The sequence below is a fragment of the Mytilus trossulus genome, chromosome 5, assembly GCF_036588685.1.
Source record: "Mytilus trossulus isolate FHL-02 chromosome 5, PNRI_Mtr1.1.1.hap1, whole genome shotgun sequence".
NCBI classification, from domain to species: domain Eukaryota; kingdom Metazoa; phylum Mollusca; class Bivalvia; order Mytilida; family Mytilidae; genus Mytilus; species Mytilus trossulus.
Window position 1 is genome coordinate 13,955,171 of NC_086377.1, and position 18,732 is coordinate 13,973,902.

At 32.8% G+C, this 18,732-nt stretch overlaps 1 protein-coding gene across 1 annotated transcript; it reads left to right on the top strand.

Moving 5' to 3' along the window:
• Window positions 1-14,993: 14,993 nt before the first annotated feature.
• Window positions 14,994-15,579, top strand: LOC134717631 (uncharacterized). Its single transcript, XM_063580125.1, has 2 exons — window positions 14,994-15,130; window positions 15,333-15,579. The coding sequence occupies exons 1-2, from the start codon at window positions 14,994-14,996 to the stop codon at window positions 15,577-15,579; spliced, it is 384 nt and encodes a 127-aa protein (XP_063436195.1).
• Window positions 15,580-18,732: the final 3,153 nt, after the last annotated feature.

Genomic DNA, 18,732 nt, shown 5'->3' on the forward strand with positions numbered 1-18,732 from the left:
TTGATAGTGTAGAGGCTTTGTACCAGCAGGAGAGGCTGACGCACTCGGCTCTCTTTTCATCCACAAAGTGGACTAGCTGATGGTGGATGTTAAGTCTATGACCACACCACATATCACCACCCTGTGTGCAAACACACCAATACACTTTTCACATATTATTCAATAAATGCAATTGTAGTAGATTTATCTCTCTTTCCTCTTGTAATAAGCAAAATGTCTTTGGTCTCTCTACATATACTAACTATAACTTATTTCTGTGATAAATTCTCCTTCTATTGTACTCTTTGCCAAATTAAGCCTGGTATTTTTTCCATGCTCAAAACAGTTCATTCTGTTATCTGTGGCTTTATATTTTCCGCGAAATAACACAACACTTTTTACGACTATTGTGATAATAATTTACATTTTCTTTTGAATTATTTAATTTTTCTCTTTTCATATTTCTTTATCCTTGGTTGTCTGACCGTTTCCCCAATATCTAAATCAAATAGAAGTGTGTGTACAAAATAGTCTGAGTAATAAACTTCAACGTGAAGAAACATAAGAGTTTTAAACAGTGTATTTTCAAGTAAAGGAATATGGTTTTTTATTTGTCCTGTTCACACTGTCTTTTATAACACTGGAATCTAAACGGATTTATTTTCTTTCCACTATTTAAATTCTTTAGTTCTGTAATTAATTGTTTGAAAAAATCTTTCCATAGTCCAAATTAATTCGAAGTTTTAAATTTACCACGTTTTTTTCTTAATCTAGTATTATCATTTTCAACTCCATTTACACTGTTTTCGATATTATAATTTTTCAGGTCACTAATAATGTCCCATATCCCAAAGTAATCTTCTTAACTCTGATTAACTAAGTTGCTAGTCTTTCGTTTTTACACAGAATATCGATTATTCGTTCTTCTAAATTTCTCCAACTTCAACTTCACTGCAAGGTAAAGGTGGCTGTAAAGATTTGCTTATCCTATCATTCATTTCTACACTCTGTTTTTGTAAGTTTCAACAGCATTACCTCTATGGCCACTTCTTGACGTTACTGTCTTGTCTTATAAAGTTGTCAAACAAGTAACCTTACCAGAATGGGTTGAGATTTCACGGTAATTTTGGTCTATACCTGCTAAAATAATCATTGTTTTATATATGTTGACAATTTGTTAACACCAACAACTTGTGCAGAGAACCTTGGTTTTCCAGAGGTTTTTTTATTATCAGCTTTCCAACAGGTCTTATGTAGCAGTGACTCGGTATGAGAGAAAGATAGTCTGGAAATAGACTTACGATATCCCGAGGATAATTTGTGTCAACCACTGTAATACTTTTTTTGTTCTATCTCTCAATTGAAATTGTGTAGCATCAAGGGCACGATGTTCATCCATTCCAAGAAAATTAAATAGTTTACAATGTATATGTAGTACTACATTGTATAGGTATACAAAGTGTAAAATTGAACTTTGGAATAACACGCGTGAAACATAATATGTCTATGAGGCATACACCTAACGATTCAAAAAGATCAACGTGCGTGTTGATTCTTATACATGTAGTACCAGGTTGATTAGATGTTGTAAACACGATTGATTGCTTGTGAATAGTTTATTATCCACTGGCAAATAGTTCACTTATACTCTAGACGGTGATATAACAAGAAAACGCGTTAACGATGAATACTTTAACTATAGTCTAAAGAGACACTAAACAAAGGATTGATTTCAGTTTTTAATGAAAATGTTAAAAAAAACTATTCAAAATAACAATGGTTCCTATCTGATGTAATTTCCTAGAATTACAAATTGTATGATATAGATAAACATACCTACATGTAAACCAGCAGCTGTTCATCTTTCATTCAGGTGCCAAGAGCCGTCTGGAATGATGGGAAATTCACGTAGGTTTTGTGCTAAATTGGATAGTGTATGTAGGTATATACTATGAAATTAAGAGTTAGGTTTTTGGTGGTGTTCGGGTTGCTCTAGTCTCAGTCTTTTGTTTTCTATCTATTGTTTATATATTGGTCTTTATAAGCCATGGTGTTGTCTGTTTATCGTCGACATCTGAGTTTGAATAATACTCCGCCATAGTTTGCCCCTCTTTTTATATTTAAACAATTTCAAAATGTCTTTACAAGCGACGGCAAGACACATTCTAACCGGATTTCTGTTTCTCTAAAATTGTGTTAATAGAATTGGTAACCTACAGTTACTTAAACAAAAAAGTATGCGATTAATTGTCACTGATTAACATAGAAAAAGGAATACACATTGGCCATTATTATTTGGCAGAGAAAACCTGCGGAGAACGAATAACATTAGATTATGTTTGGTTAGCTCGGGTGTTGGGAAAGAATAAAAACTTATTTCTTTGTCCGACGTGTCTGTTTTGAGAAAGATTCGATCGTTGAAAACAAGACGATGTTAATAAATCAACTAGTATTTAAAAATGTATGGTAAGTGAAAAAAAAATGTTTTACATTAAACTTCTTAAAGTATTTACTAAATAGTTGACCAAAATAGTTGACCAGTATACTTTATTTTGTTTTGTTTTTTGAAAAAACCCGTTTATACGTAAAAGCTTATTAAGACAAGAACAGAACTTCCACAACGGAGTACTCGTGATATTGTAAAATAAATAGCACTTAATAAAGAGATTTTTTTCAATATGTGAACACACATAACTATATGAACCAACACTTATTTTAAATTGCATTCCATGTATGTTTCATTTTCAAAAGAGGAACGAAAGATACCAAAGGGACAGTCAAACTCATAAGTCGAAAAAAACCTGACAACGCCATGGCTAAAAATGAAAAAGACAAACAGAAAAACAATTGTACACAAAACACAACATAGAAAACTAAAGAATAAACAACACGAACCCCACCATACTAGGGGTGATCTCAGGTGCTCCGGAAGGGTAATCAGATCCTACTCCACATGCGGCACCCGTCGTGTTGCTTATGTGATTACAAATCCGGTAAATAGTCTAATTCGGTAGGTCAAACTCATGAAAGGGAAGGGGATTGTGGTTACGACGTTAGGAACATATCCGATATCATTTGTGAAACGGTTATTTAGTCAGCACTTCGGTGTTGACATGAATATCAATTATATGGTCATTTTTATAAATTTTCTGTTTACAAAACTTTGAATTTTTCGAAATACTAAGGATTTTCTTACCCCAGGAGTAGATTACCTTAGCCGTATTTGGCACAACTTTTTGGAATTTTGGATCCTCAATGCTCTTCAACTTTGTATTTATTTGGCTTTTTAACTATTTTGATCTGAGCGTCACTGATGAGTCTTATGTAGACGAAACGCGCGTCTGGCGTATAAAATTATAATCCTGGTACTTTTGATAACTATTTACACCACTGGGTCGATGCCACTGCTGGTGGACGTTTCGTCCCCGAGGGTATCACCAGCCCAGTAGTCAGCACTTCGGTGTTGACATGAATATCAATTATATGGTCATTTTTATAAATTTTCTGTTTACAAAACTTTGAATTTTTCGAAATACTAAGGATTTTCTTACCCCAGGAGTAGATTACCCTAGCCGTATTTGGCACAACTTTTTGGAATTTTGGATCCTCAATGCTCTTCAACTTTGTATTTATTTGGCTTTTTAACTATTTTGATCTGAGCGTCACTGATGAGTCTTATGTAGACGAAACGCGCGTCTGGCGTATAAAATTATAATCCTGGTACTTTTGATAACTATTCCATAACGGTCAACCAACTCGTGATGGCGTCCGTAAAATTTACGAAGGGATAATTTCAACTTCACCATTTGAAACTTTTGGTTTAATAGCTTCCTTCTGAGCAGTAACCCTCTATCAAGAAAATCATGATAGGAAATGCAAGCACGGGAATATCGTATCAATTGGGAGATATATACCCCGTATGCAGGAGCTGCTGGAATGTTGCTACTTAGAAATGGAAAGTTCACAATTGGAAAGCTGAAATCATCTCTTTTGTCGTAAAGTTTTTTTCAACCGACCCTCATTGTCAATTTCTAGATGTAAGTCAAGATATGAAGCCGACTTAACTGTATCTGTAGTATCCTTTTATCTCCAATTCGATTGGATAGATGCGTTCCACATAATCACCAAATTTGGAATTGTTTAGTAAAAGAACGTCATCTATATAGCGGAAAGTAGAGTTAAAGGATATTGCTAACTTCTTATCTTTCTGCCTACAGAAGTTCCTGCATGAAGTCAGCCTCATAATAATAAAGAAACAAGTCAGCAAGTAGAGGGGCACAGTTTGTTCCCATTGGGATGCCGACAGTCTGTTGAAAAACACATCCTCCGACGTCAAACGTTATTTTGATTTGCTTACAGCATCTCGCGTCAATCTGAAATTAACCTATGTTTTAAAATAAAATGTAACATTCATGACAATCATAAGTATTGAATGCCTCTTTTAGTAAATTTATAAAGTTGTTAAAGCGTTACAAGCGCACACATTTTTAAAAGAAGCGTATATGCGGTTCATACAAAATGAAATTTGTAACCCAATTTTTTTTTCAAAAAAACATTTGATTATTAAATAAATGTCAAATGTCTGAAGCGAATGCTCTGATTAAAAGAAATTTTAAAAGTAAATTTTTGAAATCATGAGTCAAAACCGAAATTGTTCAACTATATGACAAATTGATAATTGCCAAATCTAAAGGTATTTTAGCAGAGGGAGAGGAAGCTTTAGTTTCCTAGGACTTCTCAACATGCATAAAACATGATTTTTGGATGATGTATATAATTCCATTTTTGTGAAGACTTGAGACGATGTTAATAAATCAACTAGTATTTAAAAATGTATGGTAAGTGAAAAAAAAATGTTTTACATTAAGCTTCTTAAAGTATTTACTAAATAGTTGACCAAAATAGTTGACCAGTATACTTTATTTTGTTTTATCTGTACATATTTAAGGAAAATAACCAAAGGGAATTACTGGTATGTTCTAATAAAGACACATACTCTCCTCCCTATATCACAGTAAAAGCCATGTTATTTTGTTTACTTTTGCTCAGTTTTGTTGTTTTGGAGTTTATTTGGGGAGTGGGGTATTCACGTGGTTGGGTTGAATGTATACATAAACAACTGCCACTGTACGTTGAGTTCTTCATGTACGACTAGTGTTTGACAGTACCTGTTTTATCTACAGTACAGATCAATTATACATTTTAATGACATACTCATTGTGACGGTTTACTCCTGGTTTGCCCACTTTTAATCCTACCAATTATCTAATAGCAAAGAAAACAAAAAAGACAAAATGTTTAATGAGCATACAATTGTATAGTCTGTTCCAACTTAGGTATATGGTTTATCAGTGTTTTCTTACTATATTTACTTATTTTTTATTATGATTTTTAAAGAAAAATAATAAATAAATCGAATAGGTTTTCTCTCAATAATTTGATATCAATTCAATGTAATTATCATATAACATACAACTAAAGACAAAACAATTGAATGGCATTCAGTAATAAAAGTGTCTTCACATTTTTTAAGTTTCTGAATGATTTTCATGATATAAATACTGCAATACAAATATTGCAAACATAATTTATATGATATATGAATCAAAGTTTATAAGTGCATTACATAGGGAATAAATAAAGCACTATTATGGTAAAATAAGTAATAAGGTGTACCATGGGCACTGTATGTATACTAAAGGGCAATAGAATATTTTATGTATCATATCAATTTGACAAAAGTGGCAAAACATTACATTTAAAAAGACACTAAAACAATATTTCATTAAGTTGTTCAATTGAAATTGAGATGATGGGATGCTATGCCAGAATAGTCTATCACTCTGACGATTCCTTGTCGGTATATGGTGTCAGCTATTACTTTGAATCTTCTTCTTTTTGGTGGGCGAGCTCCTCATGCTGCATACTGGATAACAATTCTTTCTATTAGTGCCTGGTACTTCTTCATTAACTCAATTATCTCGTAGGATGGGCATGTTGGAGTCTCATTATGATTTTGGTGTTCCATAAAAAGCGATATACTTCAACCCAGAATTCTGTCACATAATCAGTCAATAATGTTGCAGCAAGTATTTTTTCAGCTTCACCAATGTCTTCTAACGTCCTCAACGAGTTGGGGTGGAACAAGAGGTTATACTGCGGCTTGTCTTTTTAATCAAGTGATGTTTCATTTTCTTTATCATACCTTTGTAGTCAACATTTCTGTGCCTTTCAACAAATACACGTAATAAAGTTGGGAATACCATCTGTGTTGTTGGTTGCTGTCTCATATTTTTTTTCTAAATGAAGCTGTTACTGAATTTCTTTAGCGAGATGTATCCTTACTAAGCTTCTGATTTGTTTTAAAAATACAAAAATGCTACCTTTCAGAGCTCTTAGAGATAGATTTACTGTTCAAATTGTGCATTTGTTAAGCTGCAGTTGCATTTATATTCTATGTGTTACAACTAATCATGCTAATTGGACATTTGTTATATTAATATCAGAGCAGTGTATTTATTTAAATAATAAAAATATATATAATATTTAATTTATTATTTTTCAGAATGTGACAACAATTAAACCTTTTGTTCATAAATTATAAAAGTAATACACATTTTTGCCTTTTTTATATTTGTCAATTTCAATGCACTTTCCTTCAAAATTATATCAAATCAAAAATATCTTTGCACATTTTTCTTCAGTTAATAGCACAATATACAATGAAGTATCTTTAATTAAAAAAATACAGGTAAAATAAGAGATATAATGTCAAATTCTGCACATTTTCCTGCTAAAAAATCTTAAAATAAAAAATATTTTTGCAGATTTTCATTGATTTATTAGCAGAATAATGTATCACTTATATAAAAATTACAGGTAAAATTAAAGGTAAAAATTATGACTTTTATTTAGAAATAAACTATAATTGTTAAAACAACAATTCCCCGTATGTTTACATATGCATGTAATTAAAAGTGGGCAAACCAGGATGACACCATTGTGACATACTCATTGATATTTTTTTCTCTTGCTGAATTTGATACTATTTATGGCACTTACTTGTAGTCAAGCTAAAACAATGAAAACTTTACAGACCTTTATATATCCAATAATATAAAATGGTATTCTATAATATACTTAACGATAATTTTATTGACATTAAGTGACTATTTTTTTTATAAATAATAATACTACCCTGAACCGGTTTTGAACAATCCGGAAACAATATCTTGGTGAAATTCAAAACACTTAAACATGATTACATATTGAAGGTCAAAAATTTACTATTGACATTTGATGACTTAAAGGTGCAATTTATTTCACCAATTGCTCTCAATTTTGCCCATTCACACATTACCAGACATCATGAAGCTTCATGTGTTCTAAAGATCAAAGTTGAAATCAATTTTCACTAGTATTTATACCAGGCTCAGGGTTGGTTATATTTGTGTCTACATTTTCGGAAGTTTAAGCGTAAATCATTGTACAAAGGGTGCTAGATTTTGAAAATATTAAACAGCAGAACAACATATATACTGCACAACAACAAAGGGTAACGCCAACATAATTATAAAAGGATAACAGATAACAACTTCTATAATCCTACTTAGTACAGGACATTTTATAGAGAACTTGGATTGAATCTGGTTCTGAGGCTAGCTAAACCTCACGCGTATATGGCAGGGTTACCAATTTATATAAAATGACAATACTACTTCACAGGAATACAATACAAACAAATACAAGGACAACTTCAACTGTGTAAATAATTCCATTTATAAAGACATTTGAATATAACATAGGGGAAAACATCCTTTATAAGGAATACTTCTAAAAAACATATTTTAATACCTTAGATATGGAAGTCTGTTCCTCCAGTTCGAACTTGTAAATGGTCCCGATGAAAGTTTCAAAATCACACAAAATAAATATTAAAAAAAAATCTATTAATATTTTCATTAAGCAACATTATGTTGAATTAAAAGTCAACTAATTTATTGTTTATACTGATGGTTCGACATACGGTGACATGGAAACGTCTGCTTCTGTCTTTGGTTACCGAGCTGCAACTCTTCGTCTAACTTGCATCGAATTTTAAGCAGAAGCTAAGACGAGTTCACTTGCACTTAAATGTATTGCAATTTCTGCATGTTCTGTCAAAGCAAAATCTTATTATAAAGTTCGTACTCGCTTTGGTATCTATAAGCAATACAAAGTAACAATATTGGAAACCTATTAATACTAAAATTCTTTCAAGTAATTAAAAATTTGAATATTATTGAAAAAGAAATGTGCTGCATCCACCGAATAATAGTTATAGATGAGGAACAGTATGTCCTGCTCGATATATTAGCTCAATATTATATATCATTTACACATTTACAATATTATCATTAGACAATAACAATCAAAACCAAGGAGTAAACAAAGACTCACAAAATCAAAGGACATTTACATCAACAGTTATACATTATAATTAAGAAACAATACGAACTCCACTAAAAAAACATGTAGTGAAATCAGGTGTTACGGAGGGGTAAGCATTTCTTGCACCGTATACGGCACCCGTCCGTCGTGTTATATCTGTGTTCATCAGACTCGGACTTCTAATGAACTGCATTTTAATGTGCGTATTGTTATGCGTTTACTTTTCTACATTGGTTAGAGGTAAAGGGAGAGGGTTGAGATCTCACAAAAATGTTTAAACCCGCCGCATTTTTGCGCCTGTTCCAAGTCAGGAGCCTCTTGCCTTTGTTAGTCTTGTATAATTTTAATTTTAGTTTCTTGTGTACAACTTGGAAATTAGTATGGCGTTCATTATCACTGAACTAGTATATTTTTGTTTAGGGGCCAGCTGAAGGACGCCTCCGGGTGAGGGAATTTCTCGTTACATTGAAGACCTGTTGGTGACCTTCTGCTGTTGTTGTTTTTTAATTTTTGGTCGGGTTGTTGTCTCTTTGACACATTCCCCATTTCCATTCTCAATTCTATGTATCACTTCAGTACTGATGGAAGGTTATTATGACTGAGGAAAGAAAATCATACATGAATTCTGGCACACTTTTATCATAATGTCCAATCAGCTCATGACGGCTACCGTAAAATTTCTTGAGTGATGACTTTAATTCGATTGATTCATAGCCCTGTCTAAGCAACTTTTCAGAAATCAGTATTCCTACATGAAGTTCAACAAAATCAACGTTCTTTGAGCTAGATCTAGAGTAACGTATCAATTGAGACACACATACTCCATATGCTGGTGCTGCTGGGATGTTACTACACAGAAATGAAAAGTTGACATTATGAAAATTAAAATCATCGCAAACGTTATAAATTTTGGTATTCAACCTACCGTCAGTAGTCATTTCGAGAAAAAGGTATAAATATGAAGCAGATTTATCTGTGTCGGTAGTATTTGTAATTTCAATTTCACTTGGATTGCCGTATCAATTAAATTAAAACTAACACGAGCATATTACATTCAACCAAGTTACAATGTATACACCTTGCAAATGCAAGTATATATAATTAAAAATGTTTAATCGAATAAAATGACTATTCAGGAAGATATACGTATATTGTTTTCGTTTTTGGACGTTTGAGTACTTTGCAAATTTCACTTTTATCTTACTAAACTTTACTTGGATATTATTTGGATGGAAAGTTGTCTCATTGGCACTCATACCACATCGTTCTCTATATATTTACTGTTAATATGTATATATATATATATAAAGAGATGTCTTATGATTATTAATGGGACAACTCACAACAAGGGACCAAAATGACACAAAAATTAGAAAATACTATTAATATGTCTGACATGTTCTTGTATACATTTTTCTAATCGTGTTGCTCTGTTGAATCTATAAAACGAATCGTACATGTCAACGATAAAAGAATTTCTTTATGATAGAAAAAAACATCTAAACTCAGAACTAGTTTTAACATATTTTTTATTTTTATCGACAATAAATCTGTTTACAAAAATACGTTCCTTTACGTTTTTTAATGCAAATGGCTGCTCTCTGAAAGTAAAGACCCTGGCTAAGCGTTTGAAAAACCATACCAATATGTTATGGGTAAAATCCTCAACTTAATCTAAATTTGAACTGACGTGTATGCTTTTCAAAGTAAACCTTTGCTGATTGAGCATTTGCCAAACGTGACCAAGTTTTTTCAGCTGAATCTTCCACGAAATCAACATTTACCCAGAGTTTTCCTTCTGTTTTTCTACTTCTTTGTTGTTGTACATTGAAAGTGTCATGCAGTCCATACTTTTATAGCAAACGACAGTTGTTGTTCACCCTGAAAAATGGCATACATCAACGCTATTCGTCCTTTGTAGAATGAACATCAGCATTGCGCTCTAAAAGATCTGATATGATTTGTAACATCTCATACATATCATCACCGATAAGTAAATATTCACAAGCTGTCATTAACGGAGAGGTTCTTGAACTAGTTTGGAAATTTACACCACGTCCGTCCATTATCAAGATGTTCGCCAACGTATACTTCCGACATTGTAGTGCAAACACCAACATATCCTAAATTCTTGAACCTGATGTACACATTATTGATCAATAAATGCGATCTTGATTATAAGCTTCTTATATATGACAGTTGTTATCCATTCGTTTGATGTGTTTGGACTTTTGATTTTGCCTTTTGATTTTGGATTTTCCTTTTTGAATTTTCCTCGGAGTTCGGTATTTTTGTGTTTTTACTTCTTTCTTCTTGGAGCGTTAAAATGTCCAAAAATGTATGAATAAACTAGTATAAGGCAGTTAGATCTGTGACATAAGTACATTTTCAATAAGGTCAGCAAATGTCAATGGTGAATTTTTTAACCTTTAAAATATATGTTTATCAATAACCAACTACAATTCTAATAAAGGTTAGTCACCAGATGTTTTAAACAGAATCATAGCAGTAACCCTACGCTAGACGAAATGCTGTTGATCACGGAAGAGATAGTAAATTATAAATGTTTGTTTTTTATTTTAATGTTGTGTGATAATGTTTCTTTCGTTTTATCTCAGGAACTTTCATTGATTTGTTTGTTAACTGACGTATACTTGGCAAATATGCTGTTAAATTTTGTCGAAAGTTTCAGCAATGATTACTACAAGTTAGTTTTTCAAAATGAATATAACACATAAAGACCAAAAGTTTCAAATAGAGCGTGTGATGTAGATGGCAAGCATTTTGAATTGAAACAGGCAGCCATTAGACCTCCATATATTGTTTTGTTTATGTTTGTGTACGAACGTTTTCACCTGTGCACAATGCTTTGTAGGAATCAACGCCCCGGTGATACAATTTTGTATCTGCATAGTTATGTTTCAAAATAAAACACTTACGCAACACCCTCTTTACTCCCTCCCCTAAACAGAAAGAGAAAAAATACCAAAAAAGAGATCAATATTTTTTAATATTGTACAATGTATACACGAGGCAACCCTAGGCCTTGTGGTGAATTGTCCTTATATTATAGACATACAAAATGTAGTTGATATTAAGTATAGACCTTTGATTGCCTGTGAATCCACGACTATCTGCCTATCAACAGTCTTTTAGCACTGGTAAAGAGGTAACTAGTTGGAAAGTTCTATCCGAACGAAATAACTAGTTGAAAAGTTCCGCCAGAACAAGGTAACTGGCGGAACATAGTGGCTGTTACAATTACTCATTTTAAACTGAAGATTTTAATATTTTGAAACTAGCATAGCTTGTACTATGTTATCGAATAATTTATTTTCTCGTGTATGTGATCAGTTTCAGATTAACTTTATTAACCATTCAATACCCCTCCCTTTTAACTCGAAAATAGTCAAATGTTAGAGTAATATAAAAATGTGCTAGTGTAAAACCGTTGAGGTTTTGTATACAAGGGGCTAAAGGATAATTGTAGTGCATTAAGTATTCTTGTAAATTAATGATTTGCGCTTATATATACTGTATTCATCCTTCCCCCTCTTTCTGTAAAAGGGACGGAATGTGTTATATGGTGGATGTAAACTCTTATTATATCCATATGGTTTTTTTTTATAAGAAAAGCCTTCATCTGCACCATAAAATACATTTCGATAATTTTAAATTATGCCACTGCATGATTCCAGAAACTAGTGAAGTTTGAACGGGCCCAATGTTAGAATTCGTCTCCCGGAAACTCGATAAATATTAATTATTACAAAAATATGTAGATTTTAGTTTTTTACTCGCTATGCTTGGTGCATTTATTACAATAACACAATCCATTTCTAGACACGTTCACCTTTTTAGTATAATACGTAATTTATAAGGAACGATAACTCTTGCAAACATGATGATCTATGCCCCCTTCAAACCACACACACACACGCCGTTTGAAGATCTTGATTCTCCACTGATGAGAATGCATACTAAAATGTTAATAAATATAATTATTTATCAATCATTTGTGCCAAATAATCGAAATAATGTGTAAAAGGAGTTTCACTTGAAATCAAATAGAATTGTCTTTCTTTGTCTAGATTACTCGATTATCCATAACATAATGACATACGCATTTTCTGTGTACATTTTTTGTATTAATTGTTGGTAGAACAAATGGATAATTTCTAACAATAGTGATGAAAATTACTGCCAGTATTTTTGCACACGCTACATGGAAAGTCTCAAAAATTATCTCGTTCATCGTTTCACACTAGTGTGTGGCAAACGGCCTACGATCATTTGAAATTTCAAACTCAAAAATATCGAATAGGGGATTGGGGATAGAAAATGGACCCGAAACTCCAAAAACAAGCAAAATGATAGCACTGCTTTGTAGAGTCTATGATACTTCAAATAGAATTGCCTGAAATAAGATGTTAAGTATAGACCTCAACAATGATAAAATATGAATTTGAATCTCCAGAAATTAGAAAATGTACATAAAAAATCACGGATATATTTACAAATTCCGTACTCCGGACGAAGTGCCCCCACATCCATAACGGAGTACTAGTATATGAATTTACCATCCCCTTTGTTCATCCCGTGGAAGGGGGTATTCCGTGTTGCGGTTTATAATACATCTGTTTTAATCTACTATTTTTTTTTTTAATAATGGTCGTTCTTTACATAATATTCAGTTAACATTACATGTTATTTACGACAATGATTAGGATATCTTTACTTTAAATGAAGATATATAAAAACAAATGTATATTTTTTCAGATTTTATTGAAAAGGAATGAAGCAAGATGTTGCAGAATTCATAAAACACTGTCCAGAATGTCAGTCTCAGAACAAAACAAAAAAACAAAATAACATGTCCAAGAGATGGTTCCAGTGTCGTCCCCACCAAGAGTATGGGGAAAGGTTGGAATAGACCTTTAAGGACCATTTATGAAAGCATATAAAAAGAAGTCAATTTGTGAATGAGGATACAGGTATGTTTTTTTTTATGTCTCAATCACGCATATGAAAGGGGCATATGATTTTACCTTTGTCCGCCTGCCTATGGATATAGGTAGATGTGGTGTGAGTGCCAATTAGACAACTCTCCATCTAAATGACAGTTTATAAAAGTAAACCATTATAGGTCAATGTACGGCCTTCAACACAGAGCCTTGGGTCACATGGAACAACAAGCTATAAAGGGCCCCAAGATTACTGGTGTAAAACCATTCAAACGCGGGAAAACCAACGGTCTAATTTATATAAAAACGAGAAATACGTATAAATTACATAAACAAACGACAACTACTGTACATCAGATTCCTGACTAAGGACAGGTGCAAAAATTTGCAATGTAACCAAAACTTCTCCTATTTTTCTAAAACATTAGCATACCATCACAACATAGAATAACACACGATGAAATATCAATTGGAAGGCTTTACACAATTTCAAAGGTTTGTCTGTCCATATGTCCGTCTGTACGTCCGTTTATTTCTTAAGTTCTGCTGTTAGGTCTGTATATCAGATACCCGACATGTTATAGCATTGATACATGTTCAGTGGAAAGGTCTTTTGAAATACTACAGGGTTCATAACAGGATTAAACACTTTTTATCTAGAGGTATTTTATGTGTAAAGCGGGGCGATTAACTCACAAACTGAATAAAAGTCCGAAGAAAAAAGATTAATGTTGCGTTTAGGTCTGTTTTTCAGATAAACCTGACTTTGTATAGCTATGCTACATATTTAGACTGAAATTGAAAATATGCCCTGACAACAGGCTCCCCATACATCAAATAGACCCCAATTAATCTTGTTAGTGTTTCATAAATTTTGCGTTTGAGATGTTGAATTATTTACTTATAAAAAAAAAATCTAAATTAAAAGCAAACAATAGTTTCTTCAATTCTGATTTTTCAGATACGTTCTAACAGTGATGGATTACTTCAGTAAGTGACCCGAAGCCTTTCTATTAAAGTCAAAACAGCAATTGAAGTTGCAAATAAACTTCATTCTACCATTTGCAGACTTGGAGTTATGAAAGAGATTGTCGCCGACCAGGGTGGAGAATTTAAATCAAACTTTGAAAAACATGCTTAATAAGATGATTGATAAAAATGGAGAAGATTGTGATTTGTTTTTAGAGGAGGCACTTTTTCATTACAGAACATTGAAGCACCACTCTCACTATCCTGGTTCCCGAGACTACGTTCCAGGTTTTAGCTATTAGCATACTCTCTCACGTTTGGTACATGTGTAACATACTTAATATTTCGATCGGGAACCAGTCTACACTCTACCCAATAATCACCCTTCTATGTCATGTTCATGAGACAACCAGTCTTACCAAATGAGCCTGCATTTAAAAACACACATTTTAATCACGATGAACAAGACATAGAAGGCGCAGTCAATCCGATGATTAAAATTAAGGACAAAATAAGCAAAGATGTGGTAAAGAACGTAAAAAAAGCTCAACAAAAGCAAAAAGAAAGTTACGACGTAAAACACAAAGTGGAGAATAAACTGTACCTTGTAGGAGACAAAGCGTTGTTAAAAACTTAAGGAGAAAGGCAGGTATGGCTACCGTACAAAAACTTAGATATAAAGGACCATACGAGATTACAAAGTACAATGGTAAAGGTAACTATTCTCTGTTCGAAGACGTAAAGGGTGTTACGATAGGACCATTTAATCAGAGAAATCTACAACAGAGGTATGAAGAAGTCTGTTCGATGACGTAAAGGGTGTTACGATAGGACCATTTAATCAGAGAAATCTACAACAGAGGTATGAAGAAGTCTGTTCGATGACGTAAAGGGTGTTACGATAGGACCATTTAATCAGAGAAATCTAAAAAAAGAGGTATGAGGAAGATGTAAGTACATGTATCGAAGGTGAGAAATCACAAACGATAGAGACAACGTAAAGGACGACCTCAATGAGAGTTGCAACACTGACATTGATTCTGATACAAATGTTGATGACGATGATGAAAACGTTGTTGATGATGACGATAAGGATGATGACGACGTCGACGATAAGAATGATGAGGATGAAGAAAATGACGATAAGGGTGATGCTGAGGATAATGATGATCATATCGATGCACATAAAGAAGATGCAGAAGACAGTATATTTAAAACTCAGGACAGGTTTCAGTAAGATGATTATGAAAGTCAAACAGATCAATAATTGTTAGAATTAAACGAAGTTGCACAATTTTTGCTGGAGTCGCAACCTGGTCCATCTAACCAACAAGAAAAAGAAAACTGAGAAAGAACAGCTTGTATACATATTTTTTTAAATGATTTGACCTGTTTACTGATATTAAATCTGATATTAAGTATGATATATCCATTGTATTTATTCAATATCTTTAATACAATGAGTTATTAAAGCAAACAGGTCTAGGCACACGTTCACTTTTCAATATCACATTTTAGTTTTCATTTGATATAGACAACTATGAAGTACATATTGTCCAACTAATTGTTTTTTACGGTGAAAATTTCCAACTAGTTGATTTGAGTGTAATGAATAGGTATTATGATATGCTGCAATAAATTGACTAGCTGATTTGTTCCAGAACGATGTAACTAGTTGTTTTTAACTAGAATTTTTAACTAGCTACATTGTTCCGGGACATTTCAATGCAACTAGCTACTTTTTTCCGGAACTTTTCAACTGCACTCGGAATAAAACAACTAGTTGGAAAGTTCCGTCGGAACGAATAACTAGTTGAAAAGTTCCGCCGGATCAAAGTAACTGTCGGAACATAGTGGCTGTTACATCTACACGGGAGTAACATATTTTTGAAGTGGACGTACAAATTGTTGATTAATCTTCCAAGTATTCCAAATCCTTCTGTAGCGCTTTATATAAGTAAGATGTTCATATTAATTTTTCTCCATAGAGCATAGAAATAACTGTCATAGAAACAAGCTAAACATGTTCTCGTTATATAAATCAGTAACATTAAAAACAGAATTAGTTTGTACGTTCTGTATTAATTTTTGAGGAATTGATAATTTCGTTTTGAAGAACTACCGTGTAGTATGTGGGTCACACCACCACTACATTTTTGGCTTCCTTGTCTGCCGGTACGAACACAAAACGATCTCGTTATATAAATCAGTAACATTTAAAACATAATTAGTTTGTACGTTATGTATTTACTTTGTCGACAATACATACAAGGTTGTTAGAAAGTTCTTCATTAAAAACTAATTTCTATGACTCGTCTTTTAGATTTAATACTACTTTCTGTTTGTGACTCATCTTCTTTACTTTTGTTAAGCTATTTTTACTTCATTTTTTTTTAAGTCCTCAATATGAAATAAAAATGTAATAATTGCCTATAAATACATATGTGTGTAGTGATCACTATTATCCTACATATTGACCAACATGAGTGTTTAAGTTAAACGTAAATAATGTCGTGTATAAATAATTTAACATTTTGCCTTCAACGCAAATCTGTTGTGCAAATCCTCTTTCATAGAGGACAGTGCTTTGTTTCAACTGTCTTGTAAACAATAAAATTGAGAATGGAAATGGGGAATGTATCAAAGAGACAACAACCCAACCATAAAAAACAGCAGCAGAAAGTCACCAATAGGTCTTCAATGTAGCGAGAAATTCCAGCACCCGGAGCCGTCCTTCAGCTTGCCCTTATATACAAATATAAAATTACACAAGTTTCTACGTTCCATATTTTCCAGTAAAGGCTTATCAACAAAGTCAATACTTGTTATGAACACGACGATTTGGATCAGTTGTGTTTGCCTTGTGAAACACCTGTGCTCGCCTATATGGTTGAGTGCGTTTTTATAGAATGAATTTGTAGTCTGTTTTGGCTTAGTTCTTCCGTTCCTTTCTTTTTTTATATAACACAGCAATGGAATTTGTCACAGAGAGGTGCATGTAAACCTTTTTTTTTTAAGTAGACAAGCAATTAACTTTATGGTTGGAAGACAAGAAATATGTTTGCGACTTATGTAGACTATTGACAAGCCGGAAGGTTGGACGGGTTACTCTAGTCTTATCAGTTAATGTTGACATTTTAGAGTTATATCTAACATTTCCGTAGAAGCGTGTGGTTTAGCTAGCCACAAAACCAGGTTCAACTCACCATTTTTTCTTAAAATGTCCTGTTCGAAGTCAGGAAAATGGCTATCATATTATAAGTTCAGTTCTGTGTATGTTGCGTTGTCGTTTGTTTTTTTTTTTGTTGCACTTATGTTTCTGGTGTTTCGTTGTTTTCATCTAATAGCTTATGTGTTTCAGATTTAGTTTATCAGGATTTGTTTTCTCTCAATCGATTTATGAATTTCAAGCAGCGGTATATTACTGTTGTCTTTATTATGTTTATTTACTGAAGCACTTTTGGAATGTATCTCCCTTATGCAAAGCTCTGATTCCTTTCGAGGATTTGGCTATACTTTTTGGACCTTTTGAATTATAGCTCTTCGTCTTTTGTATATTAAGCTTTGGATTTCAAATATTTTGTACACGAGCACCACTGAAGATACATGTATTGTCGAAATGCGCATCTGGTGCAAGAAAATTGGTACCGTCAATTTTATTGAACCAATTTTTTTAAAGTTTGGCAGTCATATTTACCAGTTTATGATACCTCACAATGCATTTCATTATGAATTACAAATATGCGACAACATATATTTATGTGTTATCTGTTTTGTATCGAACGTTACTGTCCAGCCTATTGGGGACGAAATGCGTGTCTGGCAGCCAAAATTTAAATCTCAGCAAAACATAGTTCAAATAAACATTCGATCTACAAAATTCAAGTTATGAAAAAAAGGTTTATACTTGATAGTGGAATAATGTCTTCTAATTTCTTCTATGTCTATTTAGCATGTTAGAACATAACATTCAGTTGAATGATTGACTAGTGCATACTCATAAAGAGATATATTTCTCCTATCTGTCAGGAAGAGTCATGCTCATTATACCCACGCAATACAGTATATATAATAAGGGTATAAAGTTTTTGAACCGTCAGTCTATCAGTCCTGTTCTTGTTATCGCAACTCCTCTGAAACCACACAACACAATTTCATGGAACATTTTAAAAAATACTAAGTACATACTATGAAGATGTGCATATCGACAAGAAATTATGATTCAATTTTACTTGGAGTTACGATATTTGAACTAACTTTCTTCAATATACTTCTGCAACAGGTTGTCATCGCAACTCCTCTGAAATCACACTACATAATTTCATGAAACCTTTTTAGATACTAAGGACATAATATATAGTTGTTCATATCGACAGGAAATAATGATTAA